Source organism: Pseudorca crassidens, chromosome 2 (genome assembly GCF_039906515.1).
Source record: "Pseudorca crassidens isolate mPseCra1 chromosome 2, mPseCra1.hap1, whole genome shotgun sequence".
Lineage (NCBI taxonomy): Eukaryota > Metazoa > Chordata > Mammalia > Artiodactyla > Delphinidae > Pseudorca > Pseudorca crassidens.
The window spans coordinates 25310669-25338508 of NC_090297.1; the positions used below are offsets into that span (position 1 = coordinate 25310669).

A 27840-nucleotide genomic window follows, 5' to 3' on the forward strand; every position below is an offset into this window, starting at 1 on the left:
TCTCCAACTCAGAACTACAGTCAGCAATCTGCTGCCCTATCCAAAGGTCTGGAGCCATGAGTGCTGCTGGCCTTGGTGGTCAGCTGAGTTGAATGCCATGTGCTGGCCCTCTACTGATCAGATCGCCCTCCTCTGTAGGCACAACGATAACAAAGTGGCTTCTCCTGCTCTGAGAGCTGTGGGTAACATCGTCACCGGGGATGACATCCAGACCCAGGTAAGGAGGAGGAGGACAGCTGTCTATGGACAGAATCCTTCCCTGCCACAGACTTTGGTCCTGGTAGGAGGCAACATGATATAGGAGAGAAAGCATAGGCTTGAGTGAAAAATTCCAGCTCTGCCACTTTCTATATTATTTGGGGGCAACTTGGTTGCCTTCACTTTTTTCTATAAATTGGAAGCAAGTCATCATCCATTGGGTGCTATTGAAGAAAAACTAAATGGAATAACCTGACTCACTACCTGGGACATTGTAAAGTAATTGTTAACAGATTTTGAGTTACGGTACCTTTGAAATACTAAAAGCTATGGAACCTCACCCCTGCTTCCTAGACCTTTAGAATCCCATGTCTCTTGTTACTCTCCTGCTAGTAACACTTCCATTGAGAGCACAGTATACAGTGTTTCTCTGTTCAAAGGCTAGAGATCTGAGTATTCTTTGCGTCTTGAGTAGTTTGCATAATTCTGTGGGATTCTTAACAAATTTCTTACAGGTGAGCAGTCTCACTCAAGCCCACACTCATTTTCTAGGTCATTGTTTTGTGTTTGTGTGTGCATGCATGTGCCTGTGTGTACAGATATTCATAACTTTTTCTGTTTTTACGATTTTTAAGTATAGTTCACTGGCATTAAGTACATTCACATTGTTATTCAACCATCACCGCCATCCATCTCCACCACTTTTGCATCAGTCCAAACTGAAACTCTGTACCCTTTAAATAATAACTTCCCATTTCCCCCTCCCCTCATCCTTTGGTAACCACCATACTACTTTCTGTCTCTTAGGAGTTTGACTACTCTAGGTACCTCATATAAGCCGAACCATATATATTTGTCCTTTTGTTTCAGCTTATTTCACTTAGCATAATGTTTTCAAGGTTCATCCATATTTTAGCATGTCACACCTTCATTCCTTTCTGTGGCTGGATAATATTCCAAGTGTGCATATGCTACATTTGGTTTATTTACTCATCTGTTGGTAGACACTTGGGTTGCTTCCACCTTTTGGCTAGTGTGAATAATGCTGCATTGAGTATTGGCATACAAGTATCTGTTTGAGTCCCTGCTTTCAGTTCTTCTGGGTATATATCCAGGGGTGGAATTATTGGATCATATGGTAATTCTATGTTTAAGATTTTGAGGAACCACCATACTGTTTTGCACACAAAACAGTGCAATGGCTGCACCATTTTACATTCCCACCAGCAGTGTACCGGGTTCCAATTTCTCCGCATCTTTACCAACACTTGCATTGCCTGGATTTTTTAAGGATAACTATTCTAATAAGCGTGAAGTTGTATCTCACTGAGGTTTTGATTTGCATTTCCCTAATGATTAGTGATGTTTGGCATCTTTTCATGTGCCTATTGGCCACCTGCATTTAAAAAAATTTTTTTTGTATATTCTGGATATTAATCCTTATCAGATATATGATATGTATATACTTTCTCCCATTCTGTGATTTGTGTAATTCACTATGTTGATGGTGTCTTTTGGTACCCAAAAGTTTTAAATTTTGATTAAGTCCAGTTTATCTAATTTTTCTTTTGTTGCCTGTGCTTTTGGTGTTCTAGGTCATTCTTAATTGTTCAGCCCTCCCTTGCCTCCTCCACTTGCTGAGCAGCTCCAAGGAGTCAATCCGAAAGGAAGCTTGTTGGACCATTTCAAATATCACTGCTGGCAACAGGGCTCAGATACAGGTAGAACAAGCAGGAGGGAAGTTGTGGGGGGCAGCAGGTAGAAAGGCCTGGGGACATGAGACATTGCGGGATATTGCCCTCTAGAAGAAAAACTTTATTTCCCTTTTGAAATTGGGGTCAATGGATGCTATCAGTCAAAGATTCTGTGTAACAGAAGCCAGGTTCCTCTGTAGCGTCTTACCTATGTGAAAAGAACTTTCAGGAAGGGGAAGATGTCTTAATCTTTTAGCTGATTTGGGGTCTGGATTTGCTTATCCTTCTTGAAGTGACTTTCTTTCCTCCCCCACACCCCACCCTCCACCCCCCAATTCTTCTCAGGCTGTCATAGATGCAAATATCTTCCCTGTGTTGATTGAAATCCTTCAGAAAGCCGAGTTCCGTACAAGGAAAGAGGCAGCCTGGGCCATCACCAATGCCACATCAGGAGGAACCCCTGAACAAATCAGGTATCACAGTCCTTTCCCATTGTCTTGAGTGATATGTGTACTCTACCTCTTGGCTCACAGTTTACATGTGACCTCTAAACTGCCTTTTCTGGGATAGGTCTGCCCCTGTCCAGTAGGGTTTAACTGGTAAGCTGCTAGAGTGTAGCATGGGAATCTGAAGTAGATTCCTGTAAACCATGTACCTCTTTTCCCTCCTGGAGAATGGAAACTTATGACACAGACATCTCTCTCCTCTGCCTCTTTCTACCCTCAAGAGAATTTAAATCTATGTAATTCTCAATTATCCATACAAATGAAAGAGAACCATGCTATGGCTCATTCAGAGCAGCTTCTTTGGGAAATCATTTTTGGCAGTGATACTTGGGAGAAGCAAATAGGAAAGTTATTTTGTGCGAGGATGCTCTTTGATTTTGGTTTCCATTATCAACTTGAGTAGGAGTGATGGGAATTGGAGAAGTGCCTTGCCTTCAGCTTGTAGCTTAGGAAGGGGAATATATTCAGTATAAATAAAACCTTAGGAGAAAGGATAGCCACTGAGTGAAGCTTTTGAGGATACAGGGTTGTAAATGGCATTTTGGACAGGAAAAAGCATAAGTAAAGGTACAAAAATCAGAAACCTGGAGACCTTTACTGTTTGACTGGAATGTAATATTCTCGGAAGGGAATAATGAGAGGGGAAGCTAGAAAAGGTTAGGAGCCAGATTGTATTGTTATGACTGTAGAGCTGGGACTACAGAAATTTTAGGCAGGGAAATGATGTGTTCAAAGTAGGTAATACTGCAGCAAGGAGACATTAGAGACAAAGAGGAGGAATCCATGGCAGCCTTCTACATGGAAATGAACTAAACCAGTAGCATTGGGAGGGTGATGAGTGTGAGATAAAGGATGGATGGTTATGAAAGCTCAGTCAGAGTGAATTGCTGAGAGCATCGATGTGTGTGAGGGAGACCTAGAGGCCCCATAGCACCTGCCTGGCACCTCCCTTGCCTTGTCTTAATTTAGAACTTACCTGGTCTCTGCCCCTCAGGTACCTGGTCTCCCTGGGCTGCATCAAACCCCTGTGTGACTTGCTGACTGTGATGGATTCAAAGATTGTGCAAGTCGCCCTCAATGGACTGGAGAACATCCTTCGGCTCGGAGAGCAAGAGGGCAAGCGCAGTGGCTCAGGGGTCAATCCCTACTGTGGCCTCATCGAGGAAGCCTATGGTAGGTGCCCTCTCCCCAACCTCACCTCTGCCGTAAGTAGAGAGAAACTCTGAAATAGTATACATATGTGAGGGTGTGTGTTTTGAGGGGGTCATCATTGAATGCAAGGTTTTATCCCACCAGTTCCATTTCCTCTGAGGAGCAGTAGATGAGTTCTGTTTCTGATAGGCTCTACCTAGTAAGTAGGTTATGGTACAGATGCAAAAATAAAGCTCCAGAATTGATAATAGAATCAGGAGCCAGAAGGCATGTTTTCAGCTGAGTTTTTAGCAGCAAGTTCTTTTCTTTCTTTTGTTTTGTTTTTCCATTACAGTTTATTACAAGATATTAAATATAGTTCCCTGTGCCATACAGGAGGTCCTTGTTGTTTATCTGTTTTGTTAATAGTAGTTTGTATCTGCTAATCCTAAACTCCTAATTTATCCCTCCCCACCCTTTCACCTTTGGTAACCATAAGTTTGTTTTCTATGTCTGTGAGTCTTTTTTTGTTTTGTAAATAAGTTCATTTGTATCATTTTTTAGATTCCACATAAGTGATATCATATGATACTTGTCTTTTCTCTGTCTGACTGACTTCGCTTAGTTTGATGATGTCTAGGTCCATCCATGTTGCTGCAAATGGCATTATTTTATTCTTACTGTGGCTGAGTAATATTCCATTATATATATGCACCACATCTTTATCCATTCATCTGTTGATGGATACTCCAGTTGCTTCCATGTCTTGGCTATTGTAAATAGTGCTGCTATGAACACTGGGGTGCATGTATCTTTTCGAATTACAGTTTTCTCCAGATATATGCCCAGGAGTAGGATCGCTGGATCATATGGTAGCTCTATTTTTAGTTTTTTAAGAAACCTCCATAGTGGCTGCACCAGTTTACATTCCTACCAACAGTGTTGGAGGAGTCCCTTTTCTCCACACCCTCTCCAGCATTTATTATTTGTAGACTTTTTTATTTTTTTGGCTGCACCGCATGGCTTGCAGGATCTTAGTTCCCTGACCAGGGATCGAACCCAGGGCCCCAGTAGTGAGAACACTGAGTCCTAACCACTGGACCACCAGGGAATTCCCTTGTAGACTTTTTGATGATGGCCATTCTGACTGGTATATGGTGATACCTCATTGTAGTTTTGATTTGCATTTCTCTAATAATAGTGATGTTGAGCACCTTTTCACGTGCCTATTGGCCATCTGTATGTCTTCTTTAAAGAAATGTCTATTTAGTTTTCTGCCCTTTTTTTTAAGATTCTGTACACCTACAACACACATTTTTTTAAAATATTTATTTATTTATTATTATTTGTTTTTGGCTGCGCCGGGTCTTAGTTGCAGCATGCGGGATCTTTAGTTGCAGCATGCAGACTCTTACTTGTGGCATGCATGCAGGAACTAGTTCCCTGACCAGGGGTCAAAACCGGGCCCCCTGCATTGGGAGCACGGAGTCTTACCCACTGGACCACCAGAGAAGTCCCTTCTGCCCATTTTTTTATTGGGTTGTTCGTTTTTTTGTTATTGACCTATACAAGCTGTTTGTATATTTTGGAAATTAAGCCCTCATCAGTCGCATCGGTTGCAAATATTTTCTCCCATTTTGCAGGTTGTCTTTTAGTTTTGTTTATGGTTTCCTTAGCAAGGTCTGTTAGTGCTGGATTGACTCATCACTCATCTCCAAGAGATTCAGAACAGTAATGGTTTGCCCAGGTTAAAAGCAGAATCGGGACTAGACTCTCCGGTTTATAACTGACATTTTGGTCTTTTTCCTTTGGTGTTATGTCATTTTAGGTAAAGATCTCGGCTCTCCTCTTTCAGATCAAAGAGAGATCTGATCATATTACTTGTGTTTATAAATGCTAACATAACTCAGGGAAGGAAAAAATAGATTGTTTCATGGACCCAGAGAAAAGCACTCAAAGTTTACTCTTCTCCTTCCTTTCTTCTTGCCACCATAGGCTTGGATAAAATTGAGTTTCTCCAGAGCCATGAGAACCAGGAGATCTACCAGAAGGCCTTTGACCTCATTGAGCACTACTTTGGCGTAGAAGATGATGATAGCAGCCTGGCTCCCCAAGTGGATGAAACGCAACAGCAGTTTATCTTCCAGCAGCCTGAGGCCCCCATGGAGGGCTTCCAGCTATAATGTCTGCCTCCGGGGAGGGGAGGGGATGGGAAGCACCACCAACCAGCGGAAAGGCAGCCCTCTGGTGGGCGGGAAACCAGCCCTCCCCACCATCAGCCACCACACACCTCTGCTGCCCTGGAAACTGTGCTCTTGACCTGCTCCGCCCCCTTCCCTGGAGGGAGCACCCTCTGGACAGACAGAACCATCTGAGGCTCACATTTGGGTTTTGTGACAAGAAGGGGACGTGTTGGGTTTTTCTTCCTTACACTAGATTTTGGCTGCACATATGTCTTTAACCCAGGAGCCCAGGGGTAGACAAAGGAGGACTGAGGTAATCAATTTTGCACCTTTTTTATTTTTTATTTTTTTTTCTTTAGTGGTGACTTCCTTCCGTTTTATCTTCCTTCATCCTTCCCAGTCCTCTGCCCTGATCTCTGTAACTCTTATCTTGGGTACTTGAGCAGATGGAATATTCCACAGGTCGGGGGTGGGAGGGGAGGGGAGAAATCCAAAACAAAGTGTTCTTGCTCGGACAGAATATTAATCTTGTATGCTTGGATTGCGTTATTTAATTTTTTTTCTTTTGCACATTTTTCTTGTATTACAATTGCTCTTTCCCAGAGCCATGAGTTCCTGGTTTTAGGAATCCCAGCTGCCAGCATTGTCTGGGACTAGAGGCTGAGGGGGAGGTCACCATGAGACAAAGGCCCCTCCCTCCCTTTAACCCCTTGCCCAGACCTCTTTAGTTTGGGAGATCCCCTTCACTCTCCTGGGGCATGTACACCAGTGGGAGTGAGGGGAGAGGAACACAGGCCTTCAGACGGGGCTTCCCATGTGTCGCTACTGATCCCATGTTTCCTACCCACCTTCCAGTGGTGCGACCCAACTTCATTTGTTTACTTGAAAATTCCCCTCAGAGTTGAGATGAACCTCTGAGGTAGCTGTATTTTCTCCTAAGCACGTGACAGAGGGCTGTGGTCCTTCCTTTCTCCTGAGGAGAAAGTCCTTGCTCTGGTGACCCATAAATTGCAGAGGAGGTTGGAGTGAGAGTGTCATGTATTGGGATAGCCAGTGGATCCCTGCCTTTGGCCTTTCTTCTTCTTCCTCTTCCGTAGTTGGATCATGTATATTTTACTTCCAAAGGAGAGAATGTCAAAAAAGTTCTGTATTTTTTTATATTCTATATATTACGTAGGTCAACCTTAATTGGTCTCAAGAGGAGGAACTGTCTCTGTAATTTCTGTAAGTAGGATACTGTGAGGAAGACCAAAAAGAGATGTGGAAGCTCTCTTGCTCAGGAAGCCTGACCTTGATCCTTCTCCTCTCTGCTTGGGTTCCGGGCCACCACCAGGGACCAACCCTTAGCTCTGGAACCTTTATATAGCAGGGCATCCTGGTCTGATTGTCCTAGTACCTGAATGGAGGGAGCAAGGATGGCCCCAGGGCCCGGTGAAGTCTACCACTCTAGTCCTTACCACTGAGCATCCTGCTTACATCAGGAAACCCAGAAAGCAGTCTGCCTCCTCAGATTCAGTCTCAAACACCTTTGTCCACATAAGTTATCACAGGTGGCTGCCGTGTCTCCTATCCGAGATATTTAGCAGCCTCAGGACTTTTTTTGAGAGTGATTGATGTCTTCCCTGATTGGGATCCTTGTACATGGTTTGGATTTTACCCTTCCTGTGACAAATATAATCCTAATGCCTTTTCTTTCCCCTTTGAGTAGAGCTACTGCAGTGCCTCAATGGCTTGCCTGTGTGCTTCAATGGACTACATGTGATAGTAAAGCCCAGGTGTTGGGGGTGGGGTGGAGGAAGTTGCTGGCTAAGTGTAGGCCAGTGGTGGAGCTGAAGGCACAATCTGCCCTGTCCCTGCTTCCCCACAGAGGTCGGGCAGAGGTGCCCTGCTCCAAACTGTATTTTCCCTTCCCCAGGAACAATGCCATTCTTGCTCCCATTGCTACACATCCCCCTCTGGCTCAGGTGAAATCCATGCCACTCTGCTTACAGATAAAACATTCAGTTGTTTTTGGCCACTGGTCTTGAATTTGCCCTCTCTTTCCAGTGTTGAGATCCAACTCCAGAGGCATTTTCTGAGAAAAGTGGTTGCGGCTGGTGGCTATCACTGAAAAGTGACACCAGTGCTGTACTGCCTAAGTGAGTCAGATGCTGCTCTGCAGGTTGGGCATGATAACTACCAACCCCACTCTCCCAGGTAGGCAAGGCGCAGGACCCTCTTCACTTGGCCTGCCGACTCCATTACAAAACCATTTTCCTACAGTTCAAAAGAAAGCCACCCCCCACCCCTTGTCCAAAGGGCAGAGCATTTTATTTTAGTAAGATCTACTTTGTACATCTCTAGCAATAATTAAGTCCCTGACATTGGGACCAAATTCTTATTGTGAGACATACACATCCTGCCTTCCCCAGCTGTTCCTCCCAAATCTACTTTTGCTTCAGATCTGGGCCATGCACCAAAGAGAAGACTCTGTTGATCATGGGTTACTACTCGAAGCCTGTTTTCTACAAGGACTCCAAAGGCTGAAGTCTCCCAGGGCACGAGGACAAATTTCTCTTCAGATAAACATGGCCTCTAGGAGCTTTCCTTTGTTAGTGTCTTCCTCAGACTGTGCTTTCCCACTGTATTCCTCTGACCCCCTTTTCAGTCAACAGGTGAAGTTCTTCCAGCCCACAGAGGCAGTAACATCATCTTTTGTATCTCCTTCTCTCCTTTGGCCATCTTGGGAAGCAAAATATTTTTTAGCCCAGGCTTGACAGCCACTCTTCGTGGGCAGTCCCCATCTGGACTCCAGACCCTGGCCTAGGTGAAGTCAGAGCTTTCTGACAGATTTCTGAATGGATGTTACAGGGATGGAGGGGCTCCCCAACCTGCTGTAGGGAGTAGCCTGAGAAGACTTGTGTTTGGAATCTTAATACTTTGGCACATAGCTATGTCCATTTTAAGATCTCTGGTGGGTTGGAGATACTTAGGTGTGGATTAAGGGGACAAGGAGCCTTTTTCTTAGCTCAAGTGTTCAAATACTGTTTTGAACAGTGCCAGCTATTCTTTATTGCCAGCCCTTCTGGGCGTCCCACCCCCATGTCATCTTCTCTAGTATTAACAGGCTCTCTGGTCTTAGAAGCCTGCCTTCAGTTCTGAGCTATCCCCGCTGACTGACCGGCCATGGTATTGGCTGCAACCTTCTGTTAGAACCACATAGGTTCCACCCTCACCTGGCCAGCCTAGTTACTTGAGGCAGTGGGTACAAAAGACCCTTCCAAGTAACGTGTTGATGACTTCAGCTTTCCGGGACCCTTTGTGTTCCTCCTTACCTAGAACCTTTAGATCTACTCCTGTTTTCTTTTCCCTGGAAGCCTCTTTCCAAGAGCCCTATTTAGAGCTGAACTGCACAGATTATAGCTGCTATACCACACTTAAGGAAGAGCGAAAGAAGGCTCTCAGGCACTGACCTTCATTTTCTCTTCAGCCAAACCAGTTTAATATGAAAACTCTAGCAGGATGAACTAGATTTCAATTTTCTCATGTCTGCCTGCCCTCCCCCTACACTGTACAATTACCCGTTTCCAGCAAAATAGAAGGGAAGGAGATGAACGCCTAGCAGTACTTCCCTCCTCCTCCCACAGGCCCTTCTTTGAAGGCCTCAGCTCATTTGTTCAGGCCATGTCTCTTCTCCCCAAGACTCACTCAGCTTGGTATCCATCATCTTGAATATTCCTCAGTAGATTCACCTTGTGGGCTTGGCTTCTGGATTCTCAATTGAAGGCAAGGAGCCAGATTCTCCAGGTCCTTGCAGGCACTACAGGGACCCATAGGGAGAAGAGGCTGGCTGGGGACCTCAGGATTGTGTGTGCCTGTCTGCCTCCCTGGCAGGCTGGGGAAGGGTGCAAGGCTCAGTGCACTGAACCATAGGAAAGCCTCACAACCAGTAGCAACATCTTCCGGGTAGGACTATCCTAGCAATAAGTGCATGTGAGACTGAGAAATTGCTCAGAGTAGGTTTTTTCCATAGCCGTTTTAGGATTGCACATTTTAGACCAATCTTGTCCAGTGTTTTTTCTGTCTTAACTTTTGTATTTTTTTTGTTAAGCCAACAAGCTGAGAATTTGGCCCTGCGGGGATCCATGTGGTAGGCAATAGCTGCTCTTTGGCCAAGGCCTTCATAAAGGATTCAGTCATCCCATTGGCTGTTCCCTAGACCCACCCCCAGATGAAGACCATGGTAAGGGAAGAATTTTGAGGTCAGTATAAACCAAGTAAGTCTGTTAATTAAAGCTGTTTTCCTCTGAGAGGGCATTTTGCATCAGGCCTGGGCTACATGCAGAATCAAACCTGGCTGTGAATTAGAAGAGGCACCATTAAATTTGAGGCCCAGAACATCCCAGGAGAAAGGTTTGTGTAGTGTGTCATAAAGGTCTTCAGTGCATTTGGGCGCACCTCACTACTTCTGGGCCAGCCTGACTGCTGATGTCCACATTAGCACATTCCTGAACCCCTCCGCTAAACTCTAGCCCTGCTCCCCTATGTAGGTCAGATGTTCGGCCTCTGGGTTTGGGAAGAGAAAACTCTGCCATGGTGACAATCCTCAGGCCCTGGATTTGGGTATTGGCTCTTTTAGCCAGATTTGTGGGAACTGCTTTTGATTGAACCACTAAAGAAGCAAAGGGGGTATGAGGTCCCAGTTACCCAGGACAGACCAGATATCCCTCAAAAACAGCTTGGGTTCCCAGCTATAGACCCTAGGAAGGTGAATCAAACCTTTTCCCTTACTAGTTTTTCTTTCCAAATTTATTTGCTTTTAAGAACTATAAACTCTGGCTATTGTTTTCCATGTTCTCAGGGCCCCTGGGTAGACAGACAAAGCTTGATGATTTCAGAGCAGATACAGGCCAAGAAACCATGGCATTGCGTGTGCTGAGTCCAGACAAATGATATTTATATACACATCCAAATTTGAAGAGAAAATGTATTTCTTTAGGTTTCAAACACTGTAATAGATATAAAGCAAAAATAAAAACCTGTTGCAAAGTTCTAAATCGTGTTCTTTGGAGTGATCCTAGACTGGATTTTTTGGAAGTCACTGAAGTGAGGGTGCTTAAACTTTTGACCTAACAGTGGAATTAAGAATTGTTACAGCCTGCTTCTGCTATAAAGAATTTTTGAAATCAGCTTTATTGAAACATAATTGACGTACAGTAAATGGCACATATTTAAAATGAACAACTGGTTAAGTGTTGACATATTTGCATCCATGAAACCATTACCACAGTCAAGAGAGTGAACATGTCCATCACCTCTAGAAGTTTGCACATGCCCCTTGGGAATCCCTCCTTTCTGCCTAACCCCCAGCAACCACTGATGGAAGCTCTGGCTCTCACTGTGGTTTAATTTGCATTTTCTAGAGTTTCTGTAAGATTTTCACATTTCATCACCACTCCACAGCCCTTTGAGCCCAAAGTAGTTCACAAACTCCTCACTTTGGTTTAGATCAATTCCTAAAGCGGCGATTACAGACTAGCAGCCAAAAAGTTGATACAACCCAAAAAGGAGGGTTTTGGTTGGCTGACACAGTACGTTTTAAGTTTTAATTCGTTGCCAATATTAAAAGATGTGTCTATATTTTAAAAATATCTGGCACTCCTGGGCCTGAGTTTCTGCATGAAAACAATCTGCAAGAGCTCTATTACCCATCACCATCACCACCATTCCCAACCACCACTCCCAGAGGGCTCCCTTACTCTGGCAGGCGCTAATGTTGCCATTTTCTCTTACAGCAAAGAAGAAAGTAACTTTTTAACCCATGTTTCTATCAAATTTTCTTATTCCTTGCCTGTCTGTTCTCATTACCCAGCTGGCCCCTGGAGACCACCATTGACCCTTCCTGGTGCACCACTCCACCTCTCATCCCATGTGTACCTTGTTATATTATGTTCTTTATCTCTGCCTAGAACACCCTCTTCCTATGGAAATCCACGAAGGCCTGATTCATATGTTACCTCAAGAGATTTCCCACATGCTTTTCTGGAAATAATGAGGGCCTTGGTTTTGAGAGACTTGAATTCCAACGCTTTCTGAGCTTGAGTTCCACCTTTATACTGTTATACGAATATTGCCTCTCAGTGTTACCTGGTAGACACTGCCTAAGGGGTGGGAAAGAGCACTGCGCTGAAGTCTCTTCAACTAGAGGAAATATTTAACATCTTAAGAGCCCTAAAAAGATGCCCAATTTGCACAACAATTTAAAACATTCTCTGCCTTCTCAGCCCCCAGACTGTTGCTAGGCTTTAGGACTAAAGTATTTAGCCAACAGTTCTTGAACGTTCAGGGAGTTGTAAGTAAATAATTTCAACACCTCATCACTAATGCTGTAATAGAACTCTGTCTAGACCCAGGGAGCTAGGACGGACTGCAGAGTACTGAAAAGGTTCTGAAGTGAACTTTGAGCTCAGTGGGCCTCAAAAGATTTTGTTTCACCAAGAAGGGAATTTTGGAAGGTAGAAAAGCACCTGCAAAAACCTGGGAAATCCTGGAGATAGTAAAAGTAGAGATGTAACAAAAAAGGCAGAGGGATTGGGCAGGATTGGCTGGAAACAGAAGCCAAACAAACCATTTAGGCATTAAATTCCAGGCACATGGGTTGCTGGGCTTTATTCCATTATCTATAGACAAACAGAAAAAGAATTGTGATCTTACACTTGGAGAAAAGCTTGGCTTTTTTTCCCTTTTAGCTCCAGTGCAATTGGGACTTTGTAGAGGGTGGGCCAGTCAGAAAAGCCTCAGGAATCTGCTGAGGCCAAAGTCCCCCTTGCAGGGCCCCCTCAGCACCTTTCAGAGAGGGGCTCAAGCTGGTAATGAAGATGGAAAAATAAATTACTTTCCCAAGTTATTTTGATTCATCCTCAAGGAAAGCCTACGGTGGTGGTTGTTTCTTCTGAGTAAGAGACAGGGTAGTCCAGTAAAGATGGATGCCAGACTTCCTAGCTTTGAATCTGCTCTAATCATTCAATAGCGATGTGACCTTGGACAAGTTACCTAACCTTTGTCTTACAGTCCACAGCTGTAAATTGGCAATAACAGTACAGTATTTACGAGGAACGGGGAAAGCTATTGTTCAAAAAACTATTAAAACCTTCTATTTGCATACGGAAATTGAAGCCCTGGGAGGGAAAAGAATACCGTCACATAGCAAATTAGTGAAGTTGGGACTGGAATACAGGGCTGATGCCCAGCCCAGTGTATTCTCTCCCTCGTCCTCAGGGTTCCTAGATAGTCGTAGATGTTCACAGCAGGAGGGACGGGGTGGTGGAGGCGTACCGGAAAAAGCAGCCAGGCGCAAGGCTCTGGGAGCTGAATCATAGCTCCTTCGAGACAGAAACGAGGCTGACGTGAGTATTTGTGCAGAATGACTGGCTCCTTTCGGACCTCCTGGGTCTGCGGCTCCGAGGACTAAAACCCTATTGCATCTTGGGAGTGGGGGTCAGCCCCGGTGCATGGAGGGAAGCGTAGTCCTTTCCCTCCCCTCCCTTCCCAACTCACCCGCCTCGGAGGCCGCCTTCGCTTCATCTTTCCCAGCAAGCCTCGCGCGAGCGCCGGCTATTGATTGGCTGCGGCGCTAGCAGGAGGCTCTGCCGGCAGCAGTTATCCAGGGTTTCCGGTACGAGGGCAGAGCGGGCGAAGCCGTCAGGGCGTCGGCGGTGAGGTGCGTACAGCGTCGGCTAGGGGTACGAAGCGAGCCAGAGGGTCTGTGGTCCCAGACGCTTCTGGCCGGTGCGAGGAATCGCGTGGATTCCGTGCTAGGGCTCGGGCCGGGGGGCAGGGCTGAGGCCTGTGCGCATGCGCGCGCCCGGCGCGCGCGGCTGGAGGGCGCGCGAGGCGTGGGTGGCTGCGCGCGGGTTTGAGGGGGGAGCGGCACGTGGGGCGTGGGGGGCGGGGAAGGACCGGGAATCCAGCGTCCCGCCACGTCAGTCCCGGGCCCTGAACGTATCCCGCGCGCGGCCTGTGGTGAGGGGACCGTGTTGTGCCGGGAAGTGGCTTCAGGAAAAAGGAGGCCGCTCCTCCCTCACTCCTGGGCACACCAGGCGCCGGTGACGGACCGGAAACGGAGAACCGCTGGCTCCCTCCAGGGAAGGCCTGCCGGTTTGTTTCAAGAAGCTTTGCGCGCCCGGTGTTGGGATTTCTGATCCAGGCTGCGAAGAATTTTAAAGTCTGGAAAATAGCAAGTGTGTTTGTTTCTATAGGATCTGCTCCTAACCTAACATTGCAAACCACAATGAAGAACCAAGACAAAAAGAATGGGGCTGCCAAGCAATCAGGCAACACTTCCAACCCAAAAAACACCCCGGGGCAACCGGAAGCTGGACCCGAGGGAGCCCAGGGGCGGCCCAGCCAGTCGGCTCCTGCGACAGAAGCTGAAGGTTCCACCATCCAGGCTCCAGGGAAGGCTGAGGGTGTGTGCCAGCTCTGCTTTTCCAGCGGGCAGGGGGAGGAGTTTGTGGTGCGCCGGTCCAGCTTCTGGAGTTAGAGGCCAAGGCCACTGTTTACCCAGCAAGGAGGAAATGTAGAATGAGAGGAGGACAGCGCTGAGTCTGTGCAGTCCCCACTGGCTGCTGGGGAGTTGATAGAGGCTCCCACTCTAAGCACAGGGACAGAACTCTTGAGAGAAGGCTCTGACAGGATCAAGTCAGGTTGGCAGTCAAATGAGACACCCAACCAGCAAATCCAGGTTACAAACACGTCGTTCACCAGTGGGTAACTGCTGTTTATATTTGAGGCATTTCTGGGACTTTTTTTTCCCCACCAGAGAAGGAAGGATTTATTACTTGCAGCAAGTAAGGAGAACACTTGCTTTCCCAAAGCAGTGTCTCCTCTGGAACTTTTTTTTTTTTTTTTGTCGGCGCCAGCGGCTTGCAGTATCCTAGTTCCCCAACCAGGAACTCATGCCTCCTGCAGTGGAAGCATGGAGTCCTAACCACTGGACCGCCAGGGAATTCCCTGAAACTTTTTTTTTTTTGCGGTACGCGGACCTCTCACTGTTGTGGCCTCTCCCGTTGCGGAGCACAGGCTCCGGACGCGCAGGCTCAGCGGCCATGGCTCACGGGCCCAGCCGCTCCGCGGCATGTGGGATCTTCCCGGACCGGGGCACGAACACTTGTCCCCTGCATCGGCAGGCAGACTCTCAACCACTGCACCACCAAGGAAGCCCCCTGAAACTTTTTTAATGGCAAGAGGTGACATTGGCGGGGAGGAGAAGGGGATGGACTGGACGTAGAGTTCCTGCTACATGATGCCACCCCTGTGTGTTGGATGGTCTACTTACTTGATTTCTTTTATACCCACAACAAGCGTGGTTGGGCAGTAGTGAGAAATAGTTACATCGTTTTACAGGGAAATAAACTGAGCCTTAGAGAAGTTAGGCAACCCAAACCAGTACGTTTGGGCCTGAAAACTCCCAACCAGTGGCATAACCATCTTATTTCTCTCTCTGCCCCTCATCCTCTCCTGCTGAAGGAGCACAAGCCAAAACTGCTCAGTCTGGGGCCCTCCAGGATGTCTCTGAGGAGCTGAGCCGCCAGCTGGAAGACATCCTCAGTACATACTGTGTTGACAACAGTCAGGGGGGCCCAGGCGAGGATGGGGCACAGGGTGAGCCAGCTGAACCCGAAGATGCAGAGAAGTCCAGGACCTATGCCTCGAGGAATGGGGAGCCCGAGCCAGAGACCCCAGTAGTCAATGGTGAGAAAGAGACTTCCAAGGGGGAGCCGGGCACAGACGAGAGCCGGGCAAGTGACGAGGTCGTAGACCGAGACCACCGAAGGCCACAGGAGAAGAAGAAAGCCAAGGGTCTGGGTGAGCAGAGGGCAGCTGCTTGTGAGGCTGGTGAGGGGAGGGAGTTTGGACCTGACATCCTGGGCTAGCCTGCTCTGCCAGGATTCAGAGGAAACCCTACTTCCAGAACTGTCAAACTACGTCGTTTAATCAAAGCCGAGACAGTGGTGCCATAGATAGAGGTGTACAGGTTGTTCACTGCACAAGGGCTTCTGGCCTTGGGAGCAAGCAGGAACCGAAGTCCAGCCTGCTCTCTTTGAGAGATGGAAAGCAGGAGTCCTGAGTCGGCAGTCTGTGCCCGCCAGCACCATTTCTAATTTGCTGTGTGACCTTGGGCAAGACGTCTCTCCTCTCTGGTCCTTAGTTTTCACTGCTCTGCACAATAAGAGAATTAGACTAGACCAGGGTTGAAAATTCAAATAAACCAAGCTAGCCAGAGGGCCCCATGAGACCAAGAGAATGCCCCCTTTATCCAAAAGCTTGACTGCCACCTGGTCCCAGTGAGTTGATAGCATGTAAAAAGTGTAGCTGGCTTTTTTTTTTTTTTAAGCCAGAAATCTAGAGTTACTATGTGAAATCTCTAGATTTTAATAGTTGGCAACTAATACGATAGGAGCCAAACAGAACCCATCTGTGGGTTGGATTTGTTTTGGCCTGTGTGCCCATGATTTGCATTCTCTGCATTGATCTCTCAGAGCCTCCCGGGGTTGACACTTCAGGAGCCTGGCACAGTGCTATGTACAGTGGCCCTCTCTTTGACTCAGTCACAGGCATGGGGGAGTCACTTGGGTGGGGATGGAGGGTTAGTGTGTGTCAGAGAATCAAAGGTGGTATTACACCCATGTCTTAGTCGGTACTCCCCCACCCCCCCTACCTGTTGCCCTAATTTAAAGGGTTTTTTTTTTAGTTATTTTAATCTTAGGATCAAATATTGAAAGCTATATTTATTAATTGGGGAGGATAGTCATTTTAAAGTGCACTCTTGTCTGCCTCTGTTGACTGGAGTGCAGTGTTCTTAAGGAGACCTGTTCCTTTTGCATCCTTCCTCTTTCAGAAGGGCCTTCCTTGCATTGAAACAGCACTGACTTCGCAGGTGGGACACCTTTCTTTCACCTGTAGGTAGAGTAGGCAGTTTTCTTTCTCCCATTCGTGGTGCTCACCACGGGGATTTGACAGAGACTCAGTCATTCATTTAATTAGTATTTATTGAGCATGTCGTCTGTGATGGGTGCTGGAGAATAGGGGAGGGCTACCTTAAGGCAGAAGAGTGGGCCCAGACCTGAAGGGGGGGCCCCCAGAGAAGGGGGTACATGCCTTTGCTCCCTGTGCTTTGCAGGAAAGGAGATCACGTTACTGATGCAGACGTTGAACACGCTGAGTACCCCAGAGGAGAAGCTCGCGGCTCTGTGCAAGAAGTATGCTGAGCTGGTCAGTTCTCCCCATTCTCCTCGTACCCTCCCTGCCCTGGGAGGTCAGCACATTTTTAATTACTCTGAGTCGCATTGTATTTCTCCTGTACAGTGCCGAATAGGCTCATGGGAGGGGACCTGAGCTGAGAGAGGACAGGGTCTGAGGAAGAGGTGAGGGTCTGTGAAGCCAGGGAGCCAGAAGGATTATCTGTCGATAATGAAAAGGCCACCTTGACTCTAGGAATCATGTTGAGGAGAGAAATGGTGAACCAGGGTCTGTTGCTGAGTATAAGGAGGTGGGTAGCAGGTGGGCTCATCTGAAGGCATGGGTGTCCCGAGAGTTGGGGGAATGTCATGGTCTGAGAGTCTTGCGAGCTTTGAATCTGCAGTCAAAGCTCAGAGAGAAACTGGCATCTGCTGGCTGTGCCCCTCTGCTTGTCCTTAGCGTCCATTTCTGTATCCTTGAGCTGGGGCCCTTGGGGTTATTGGGGGCAGTGTGTGAAGCACCCTCATAGTGTCCAGCCTGAGCTGTGGTGGCTGGAGTCGGGTCAGCTCAGGAGACCCTGGGTCCCCACGGGGCTCTTACCTGCCGTCCCCATCCCCATTCCCAGCTGGAGGAGCACCGGAACTCCCAGAAGCAGATGAAGCTCCTGCAGAAGAAGCAGAGCCAGCTGGTACAGGAGAAGGACCACCTGCGTGGCGAGCACAGCAAGGCTGTCCTGGCCCGCAGCAAGCTCGAGAGCCTGTGCCGAGAGCTGCAGCGCCACAACCGTTCCCTCAAGGTGGGCCAGCCGCTTTCCCTGACCTCACTTGTCTTTGGTGGCTTTCCCCCTAAAAGCAGCACAGGCTTTCGGCATAGAAAGAGATTTCCCCAATGATGCCGTACTTTAGAGAGCTACTTGTAACCACTTGACATGCACTTGTATTAGATGAGGTAAAGGCTAAGGTGTTGAAGGAACCTGGATGCAGGGCTTTAGGTTTCTCCATCCCATAGCAGTCCCAGGTGAGCAGCTGGAGGGTGGAGAGGGTCATCAGTCTGGAGTGCTGGGGCCTTTCTCCAACCTCTGCTTCTCCTAGGGTGGGGTCAGTCTGGTTAAGGCCTGGTCATTACTGTGATCTCCAGATAGCTTTTGTATATATATCCTTTATATTTCTTTAAAAATTTGCATCAGTAAATATATTTTGCAACTTGTTTTTCTCAATTGTATTTTATTTTAAAACATTACAAATTTAATATAAATGTGATGTAAAAGATACAAAGGTGACAAAAGTCTAACAAATCAAAGGTAATTGTTGCCCACCCTCCTTGACCCTGGTCCCGGTCCCAGCAGAAACTAATGGGAAGTAAACCTACTTATATGTAAGTCTAAGTGCAGCCTTCTGACTTTCCTGTCTACATATAAAAGCTTACGTAAAGTATTTTTAATGAAATTATTATACATGTATTGTTTCATAGCCTATTCCATTTTCTCACTTTACACAATGCCTTATCTTTCCCTAGCAGTTTTATAAGCCTCTCTCATTCTTTTTAACAGCATCATTGTATGGATATGCTGCATCTGATCAGTACCCTAATTAATGTGTTTTGTGTCGTTTCCAATTTTTCACTGTTTCATGTATAGAGCTACAGTGAAAATTCTTGTTATATATATCCCTGGCTAATTACATGGAATTTATCCATAGGATAAATCTCAGAAGTGGAATGTCTGGGTCGAAGAATATGCAAATTTTAATAGATTTTGCCAGATTGCCTTCCCACCAACAGTGTCTGAGTGCCTAATTCTGCACAGCCCTGCCAACCCTGGGAATTACTGAATTTTAACTACTTGGTCAGGGGAGAGGGGGTGGGTCAGAGATAGAAGCACATTAAACTGAGACAAATAGGTCTTCCAAATCCTGTTCTGAGGCCTGGAAGAGTAGGCCTCAGGAAATCCAGATTTCTTTAGAAAGGCACTTACGTGTATGCCTGCATTTTTCTAGGGAGTCTCTGGCTCGATGTCACCCGATATACAGAGGGGTCCATTAGGAGCCCCCATTGCATGACCTCTTGGATCCTGGCTACTCCTCACTTGGAAAGCAGGGAGGGCTACTGGGAGAGAACATACCTGAACTGGTGGGGGAGCCCTGTGAGTCTGGCCAGGGGACAGTGGATGATGGAGCTGGGGCTGACTTCTCTGCCCAGGAAGAAGGCGTGCAGCGGGCCCGGGAGGAGGAGGAGAAACGCAAGGAGGTGACCTCGCACTTCCAGGTGACACTGAATGACATCCAGCTGCAGATGGAACAGCACAATGAGCGCAATTCCAAGCTGCGCCAGGAGAACGTGGAGCTGGCTGAGAGGCTCAAGAAGCTGATTGAGCAGTACGAGCTACGGGAGGAGGTGAGGGGTCGCCAGGGGACTGTGGGTTCTGGGTGGATGCCGGTGCCAGGCAGCGCTTTCTAGGCTTCATCCCTTCCCCCATTCTCCCTCCTTTCCTCGGGAGGGGAGTGATGTTGTACATCCTCATGTAGATGAGAGCTGAGGTGTTGAGAAGAGACTCGCCTGTGGCCACACAATCGCGGGTCCACAGCACCTCGTCCTAAACAGTAGGGCCAGGTGTCTTTTGGAATTAGAACTGTCCACATTTTAGACTAGAGTTATGTTCATGGACTGGGTATTATGTAGCACCCCCAGCAGGGCCGTGTGGCAGCACCCCCAAATCAGACATGTTAATGCTTATGCAATAAAACTTCTGAGTATTCTCACCTAGGTTTATAATTAACCTTACAATGCTTACTAGCCTTACAAGTTTATCTGCTTGGTTAGGGCAATTTCAGTTTTCAGAGTATTTTAGAATTTGAGGAGCTGGAACTGTGTTCAGTGATCGACTCTAGGGGCTGTGTCCTCTGATTACTTGCTGCTCTGCTGCCCCTGCCACTTGAAAGGGCAGGATATCACTCCCTTGGCTGGTGTTGGTTGCTGCCCCAGGCGCTCAGATCCCTCTCTTTGGGTCCCCACACGCCAGTCACTTGGCGTTCTGGGCTTCTGTTTCTTAAATGTTGTGAACAGGGAGATTGGCAGCTACCTTACAGGGCTGGACCAGGCCCCTTCCTAGACCGTGGGGTGTGGTGGTGGGTGTGGTGGTGGGTGGGATGGGCAAGACCCTGCCCTCTTGGGCTCACAGTCCAGTGTAGTGATCACGTGTGCAGGGCCTGGAGGGGCCTTCCCTGACCCACCTCTTTTCCTGTGCTTCATCCTCTGGGATGAAGGCTGGTTTGAGAGGAGTTGGTTTGGTTCTTGTCCCTCAGCACTGAGAGACATGGAGGCTTCCTGAGCCACCAGAGTGAGGCACCTACTTCAAGCAGCTGAGGCCCCTCTTCGTCTTCCCTCTCCTTTCCCCCTGGTTCTCCCTGTGGGAGTGGAGGTGCACCCCGTCCCCAGTCAGATTCAGGCACTCCCATCCTGCCCCACAAGCCTCCCAACCGTAGATCACAGGTGACTGAAATTCATCATGTCTCAAACTAGACGTGTCTCGAAGCCACGTTTTCTTCCCCCATCCAAAAAATACATCGCATTCTCCACCTCCCTGTTTTCAGTTGCTTTGACCTTTGAAGTAGCACTCACGTTCATCACCACCTCTCCATCACTGTTTTCTCACCTGGTCCCAGTTCCCGGGGCTCCTCCAGCAGTCAGGACAGCCATTCCTTGGGATCCACACATCTGATCTTCACCTACAGATACAGCAGATCTCTGCCAACTGAGCTAAGCTGTTATGTTGGTAGAGAAGTCGTGTTTGCCCTTTCTTCTCATTTACAAGGGAGTTGGGCTCCAGAAGTAAGGGTTCTCAGTCCAATGGAGTACGTAATCTTTCTTAAGGCTAGAGATTGGAGTATTTTTATTACTTGGCTTCCTGGGAGCTGATCTCATCCTTAAACCCCTGTGCTCACTCTAGAGTGACTCAGTGGGAAAGACACAAGGTGAGGTTGGGCAGTAGACCTTCCAGGGACTTGGGTCCCACATCCTATGGGACACGTGGGAGTCCAACATGTCAGACTGAGGTGGTAGGCTGGCAGTGCCCTGGTCTCTGCACATGGGGCATCCCTGCAGCCCCTGGGTCTCCCTGAGAAAGGGAGCTCCTGACAGATGGACCCCTCTCATGATGCTTTCCTGCAGCACATTGACAAAGTCTTCAAACACAAGGACCTACAGCAGCAGCTGGTGGACGCCAAGCTCCAGCAGGCCCAGGAGATGCTGAAGGAGGCAGAGGAGAGGCACCAGCGGGAGAAGGATTTTGTGAGGCTCAGGCCCCAGGGGTGGGGGTCTGGGAGGAGGCAGGTTGGGTTCTGGCTCAGCTTATAGTCAAGTTTGTACGGGAGAGGTTGCTGTCTGGTCAGACCAGGGCACTGCTTCCTCAGACACCAGTCTGAGAGCAGGAAGCCTTGATGGGTTATGGTGCGTGTGGCGAAGAAAATCCAGACGTAGCCTCTGGGGGCTTCTGATGGAATCTGGGGTCCTGTCTCGGAAATAGCTCCTCAAAGAGGCTGTGGAGTCGCAGAGGATGTGCGAGCTGATGAAGCAGCAGGAGACCCACCTGAAACAGCAGGTGAGACTGTATAGCCTCCCCCTGTGCCTTCGTGGTCCCCACACTGAGCCCCATCCTGTGGGGAGGGAAATGGAACCCTCATTCTAGGACCACCTTGACTCCTGTGTGACCTTCCTAAGACTTTGTTCTCCCCGGACCCTCCCAGCACCTGTGTGGTGGTGACCAGGTGGCTAGGTGAGCTCGAAGTACTCGGCTCCTAGTCAGAATTGTTGTGCTGCTGTTGAGGAGGTGGGGATGGAATGGGTGATTTCAGTTACATTAGTTAGACTTCATTCTGGAAGAAAAGTTTGAAAACAAACATAAAAGAAAATACAAGTCACCCCCAAATCCTACTTTTTAGGCTTAACATTTTAGATTATATCCTTCCAAATATATGGTTTTTGTTTTGTTTTAAAGAAAACTGGTATCTCAAGAGAGTTGTTGGGTCAGAGGGCCAAGGGTGAGTCTGAGTGTGTTGACCAGAAGTGCCCTCCAGAGAAACCCAGTCTTACCTGTGGGCTTCTTTCTCACCCAGCTTGCCCTATACACGGAGAAGTTTGAAGAGTTCCAGAACACTCTTTCCAAAAGCAGTGAGGTGTTCACCACGTTCAAACAAGAGATGGAAAAGGTAACAGTGGTCCAGACTGGGTGTGGCTGCAGGGGCATAAGCAGCTTCATTCAGAGTTGAACACTGGGCCTGCCTTCAGGAAGCCCCCTCCCTGGAGTGCTTCACGAGGAGCTGTTTACAGTAATAGTGTGATTGAGACCATAAGTAGGGTCTGGGTGGGCTGTATTTAACTGGAGACACCCTGGGGTGGCACAGAGGGCACTGACTGCGCCCAGTAATACCTTGCCCCCTTGGGATCGTTCCCCACTTTGGAGACACAGATGCACAGACAGCCTGGACCCCTGACCATTTCCTTTTATGTGTCACATAATCCAGATGACTAAGAAGATCAAGAAGCTGGAAAAAGAAACCACCATGTACCGGTCCCGGTGGGAGAGCAGCAACAAGGCCTTGCTTGAGATGGCCGAGGAGGTGGGCTGAGTGTGACCTGCATCTGGGCTGGGGGTGTGCAGCTCTTGAGTACTGGGCCCTTTCCTGTACATTGTACCGAGAAGTGATGCAGCTGCCATGAGGTGGAGCTGGGATTCACATACATGTCCATCCAAGTCCAGAGGCACTGTCGGCTGTCTCCCCGAGGGAGGTGGTGAGCTTAGTGATAGGTCTGTAGGGGAAGCAAAGAGAGCAGATGGAAGAAAGGAGGAAAGGAGCAGAAAAAACAAGGGGTGCCAGTGATGCGCATAGCTTGCATGCAGCTGCAGAACTGCCCAGATAATTTGATTTTGTGGCTTGAGATGTAGGAGGAGAAAATAACTAATTGACGGAGAGGCTGCTGTGTGCCAGACCCTGCTGAGTGTTTAGATGTGCCGGTTCATTGAGCTCTCTTGAGATCTGTGAGGGTGACATTAGTAGTCCAGTATAACAGATAAGGCAGTAGGCTCAAAAGCCAAGTACTTTGCTAAGGCCATCTGGTGCATAAACAGAGGAATCCATTGTCTCCAAGCCATGCCCCTTCTCTACACCACACTGCCCCCAACCGACAGCCAAGTCTCAGCATAAACCAGGGCTGTTTACTTGAAAGCGGCCAGCTTTTTTACTCTGATCGGTGCCCAGCGTTGTTAAAGTGTGAATGTTTTCTACCAAGTGGCAGTGTTGGGTGGGGCGTTGATGACATGGAACTGAAGGCCCTATGTCTCTCCCTAGAAAACACTCCGGGACAAAGAGCTGGAGGGCCTGCAGGTCAAAATACAGCGGCTGGAGAAGCTGTGTCGGGCACTGCAGTCAGAGCGCAATGACCTGAACAAGAGGGTGCAGGACCTAAGTGCTGGGGGCCAGGCTCCCCTCACTGACAGCGGCCCTGAGCGAAGGCCAGAGGCTGCCAATACCTCCAAGGAACAGGGTGGCGAGGGGCCCAGGGTCCAAGCACCTAGCTCCCCAAGGGTCACAGAAGCTCCTTGCTGCCCCGGAGCACCGAGCATGGAAGCATCAGGCCAAACTGGGCCCCAGGAACCCGCCTCCATCACTGCCTAGGGAGCTGGGAAGGGAGCGAGCAGCCCAGCCAGGCCTGGCCCATGTGAGGCTCCCGCCGCTGAGGCCCAGGGTGCTGTGACCTGGCTGCCATCTGACTCTTTGCAGTTTTGGATTTTGTGGGTCAGTTTTACGTACATATGGCATATGTGCAAGGCCTCATACATTTATATCTGTAAGTGTAAAACGGGCTTGCATCAGAGGTGGGGGTGTGTACAGATGAAGTCAGTGGCTCTTCTGTGAGCTGAAGAGTCTTAAAGCGGAGTTGTCGTCTGTGGCTGCCGTCACAGTAAGTTGGCAGGAGAAGTGATTTGAGCGTTTCCCTGCCCAATTTGAGGCTCAGCCCCTCCCTCCCTGCTACCTTCAGGGCTCATGACAGGTGACACACCCAGGCCATGACTGTGTTCTCCTGTTAGTGGGACTTGGGCAGCTCTGGCTCTCCTAGCTCTCCTGGAAGCTCCTTTGCTTCTCTTAATCTGGAAAAGGGGTCGCCAGGCAGAGCATTGACAAGGCACTCAGAGCCAGTGATTAGACTGCTTCCCTACCTAGGACAAGGGACCTGGAGCATGTTCTGTGCGGGATGATGTGCTGGTAGGGAGCCCCTCAGCTTCCCCTGCGCTCCGGTAGTGCCAGGACCAGGCCAATGATGCTTCGCAGTAGCCTTATCATTCACAGGTGCCTCTGTAGCCTGCACAAATGATTGACGAGATCATCAAAAGGATTCTTTCTGAAGGTTTTTGGGTTTTGTTCTGTTTGCCTTGGTTTTGTTTCGGTTTTGCACATGACAGTGTTTGTTTTGAGGATCTTCTGAGGAAGAAGGGGTGCTATGGTGGTGGTGCCTGGGTTCCTGGCCTCCAGTGCCCCACCCCCTCACCACCCCACCTGGCACCTTTGCCATGTTGGTGCTCAGGATTCCTGCTTGATGAAGTCAGATTGCTTGTTTATAGTGAGAGAAAGGAAAGGGCTTCTGATGGCTTTGTCACAAGCTTACAATCCTGGGAGGCCACTGCTGATGCCACCACCACTGTCTCCATGCAGCAGTTGCCGGGCCCCGGGTCCAGCTGTCCCTTTGGCCTCATGAGTCTGTTTCTGCTTCCTGCACCCACACCACCAATGTGCATTCTTTTGAGGTTTGCCGTGATTTTGTTGCCCAAGTAGTAAGAGCTGTGATATGTCCCCCTTGACATCCCATTTCTTCCTGTGTGGGAGCCCCCAGCTCTTATCTGACAGCTAATGGGTAAGAATGCGACTCAGCCATTGACTGAGCCCCAGAAGTCCACAGAATGGCTGCAGATAGTTGTGTGTGTTTTCCTCTCTAGCTCCACCACTCCCACCCCTCATACATGCTACTCTATACTCTGAAAGTCCTGCTGGTGGCAAACTTGCCAGTGTATTAGTCAATCTTTGTACAGAACAATGTTCTGGAACAGCAGAATGAGTCTTGGGTCAGGAAGCAGGGCTACGCTGCGTTTGGGGTCCTATAACCCCATCTCCAGCTGGGCCTCAGCTTCAGTATAGCTGAGGGAGCCACAGACCAAGATGGATCGGAGGGTTGAGTTTTTGCTTCTTGCTGTATTTCCTTGAAGTTAATTCATTATCTTATAAGTCCCTTCATCTTCCACAAATAGCCCGCTCTTTTCAGCCCTTAACTTAAATCCCTCAGATAATTAGGTTCATGAAGAGTGCTAAGTACTCCTGAATTATGTTAGGACTTAGACCAGAGATGGCAAATGAATGGCACAGCACTTCCCCTCTTCCCCCCATGGTAGGTACCACTAATCTGCTTCGGAGTATTCCCTGCTAAATCCCTGGTACATCATTTCTCAAGATTCCCCCAGCAACCAGTATGAGTGTTGAGACCTATTTGCCATCCCTGGCTGAGATGCTGCTCTGCTGAGGAACATAAGAGCTGCCAACCCCATACGGGGTTTGCTGAGCTAAGGAAGTACAGAGAAGAGACAGAAGTTTCTGCCTGCCCCCTTCAAAACAAGCAGGAAGGCCTGCAGTGACCCACATGATTGCCTGCCCCACTTCAGCTACCTCTTAAAGCCCATAGTGTTGGTGGGGAGGGGACTGTTGGAGCCCAGTGTGGTGTGGGGAATTATAGCCCTCGGAAACCAAGTCTAGCTGCTGAGGATCTACAGTGAGCAAGGTGGCCCCAGCTGTGCAGGGTAGAACCTCTGCTCTCACCTCCAGCCGCCTGTCTCTAGGCATCCAGGCTAGGCTATAATTGGGGACCCCATTCTTCTTCCTGTTCGTTGACCAAATCTTAACCGATCACTACAGCTGCTCTGCTTGCTCTGCTTCCCAAAGTCAGCCCAGGTTTCTGGGTGCTGCCCATACCAGCCAGGGTCCTGGGCCAGATGAAGAGGTGACCTATCCATGAGTGAAGACCAGTTCCTTCCTCCCTGGGGCAGGTCTCATGCCCATGACCTCAGTTTTAGGACCAAGAGCTGTGTTGGTTTCTTAGATTGCTAGTTTTTCCTCCAGGGGACCACAGCAGGTGAGGCTCTGCTGACAGTAATTTGTGCTCAGGGTCTTGTCCAGCTGAGAGCTTCATGTACACCAGATTCTGAGAGGTGTCAGCAGCACTTTTAAAAAATTTTGTTTTCCGTGAGGTTTTTGGACCATGGGCTGCGCTCAGGCACTTTCTATAAGAGAATGTTATGTCTGTAAAAATGGTTATTTCCCCTCCTCCACCCCCACCCTGGTGGCCCTTCGGAGGGCTGACCAAAAGGCCAGTGGAGCTGCCCTGGTGTCTATGGGGGAGGGCCGAGGCCTGCTGAGTTGGTTCTCCAGCTGCTGCTCCAGCCCTCCCACCTTGCACAGCACAGAGGAGGTCATCCTAGGGACATCCAGGCACCCGCCTGGGGGAAGGGTGCTGCCTTCTGTCCCTGTAACTGCTTCCCTTATGGCCCAACCTGGCTGTCCAGATTTGTTTGAAGCTGTGCTGACGGCCTTTTTTTGTCTCTGTTTGGTATTCACAACAGCCAGGGACTTGATTTTGATGTATTTTAAAACCACATTAAATAAAGAGTCTGTTGCCTTAACTTTTTTCTCTCCTGACCTTCGTGGTCATTTGCTGCTTTTGGGTCCATCCAGCCACACTGATGTGTCCACATCTGCTACGAAGTCTCTGGCTCTGCCTTCCAACAGTCACCGCAGGCTCAGGACACTAGCAAATACACTTCAGCTGCCTGAGTGGAGCCCTTGGCAAAGTTGGTGTGATGCTCATCATATATATATGATTTTTCTCAATCAAAAGTTGTCCCTGTCAAAAAAAGAATTGTCCTTGTTCCCTGAGGGTTTACAGGCTAGTGACGGGGAAAGGTGGTTTTAGATACAGAAAGGTTGGTTGTGATATGGGAGCATGGGAGAGGTCCTGTTCCCTTCAGCAAGGGGATAGAACTGGATCCTGGAAGGTCCTTAGGACCCAAAGGGCAAGTGGAAGTTTGACATTTAGCGAGGAAGTGGTTGACAATGCAGGTGCACAGGAGGTTGGTGGGAGATGAGGCAGGGGCCAAATCACGAGCCTGTGTGCCAGGTTAAGGAATTCGTGCTAGATCCAGGAGACACGGGCAACCGCCTAAGTTGTTTAGACAGGAAATCGGTCGAGTCCATGAGGAAGACAAAAAGCAAGGAGACCAGAGAGTTGGCCATAGGCCAATGGGGGCCCAAATTAAGATGAGGGGACACTGTCATCACTACCACTGGGGGCTGTCTGCCATGCATAGCATCCTTTTGGCACTGGCCCACCCAAGGGAATACACAGGAACCTCCAGGTTCCTTTGATTCCTTTCCTTGTCATTCCATGACAAGACCCAAACTGCACGTAGTCCTTAAGAATGGGCTGTTTCTAACTCCTGTTCACCCACCCCAAGGCTAGGTGTAAAAGTTGAGACTCCTATAAGGGAGACATCCTACTGGTGGCCTCACCCAGCACCCTGTTCTCTGCCCTCCCTTGGCTGATCTGGCTCAAAGGATTATATATGAATGCCCCCCAAATGGCAGAGGCAAACTGCATTTCCCTCCAGGCCTCCACAGGCAGACATTTCCACGCTGGCTGTGACAACCCCCACAAAACCTCTGCCCCTTCAGGCCAGGATCCTGATGGGTTGATATGTTTCTGTGCCAGCCACATGGGTTGGTTCCAGTTAAATATCCTTTGGAGGGGGTCCAGGGAGACTGCCACAATTCTTGGAGCTCCAGATTAAAGCAGCTCTGAGAATAACTTCACCCTAGA

At 48.6% G+C, this 27840-nt stretch overlaps 2 protein-coding genes across 3 annotated transcripts in view; both read left to right on the forward strand.

Moving 5' to 3' along the window:
- The window catches only part of KPNA6 (karyopherin subunit alpha 6), a 51691-nt gene extending 40943 nt beyond the window's left edge, over positions 1–10748 (forward strand). For both annotated transcript variants that reach the window (XM_067725260.1, XM_067725259.1), the window contains exons 10-14: positions 139–217; positions 1794–1919; positions 2238–2365; positions 3393–3571; positions 5525–10748. In XM_067725260.1, coding sequence (XP_067581361.1) covers positions 139–217; positions 1794–1919; positions 2238–2365; positions 3393–3571; positions 5525–5712 — 700 coding nt within the window. In that variant the 3' untranslated portion in view covers positions 5713–10748. The remainder of the gene's footprint in view (positions 1–138; positions 218–1793; positions 1920–2237; positions 2366–3392; positions 3572–5524) is intronic.
- A 2511-nt stretch (positions 10749–13259) lies between these two features.
- TXLNA (taxilin alpha) lies at positions 13260–26647 on the forward strand. The gene is made up of 11 exons (XM_067725268.1): positions 13260–13411; positions 13950–14159; positions 15220–15558; positions 16874–16965; positions 17558–17728; positions 19129–19323; positions 21097–21216; positions 21452–21526; positions 22041–22133; positions 22449–22544; positions 23274–26647. Exons 2-11 carry the CDS (start codon positions 13982–13984, stop codon positions 23598–23600), a joined length of 1686 nt encoding a protein of 561 aa, XP_067581369.1. The 5' UTR covers positions 13260–13411; positions 13950–13981; the 3' UTR covers positions 23601–26647.
- The last annotated feature ends 1193 nt before the right edge of the window (positions 26648–27840 follow it).

Coding starts and splice junctions, on each gene's coding strand:
- TXLNA (XM_067725268.1), top strand. CDS start 13,982: ATGAAGAACCAAGACAAAAAGAATGGGGCTGCCAAGCAATCAGGCAAC. Junction 17,729..19,128: donor GCCACAACCGTTCCCTCAAG/GTGGGCCAGCCG, acceptor TTCTCTGCCCAG/GAAGAAGGCGTGCAGCGGGC. Junction 19,324..21,096: donor AGTACGAGCTACGGGAGGAG/GTGAGGGGTCGC, acceptor GCTTTCCTGCAG/CACATTGACAAAGTCTTCAA.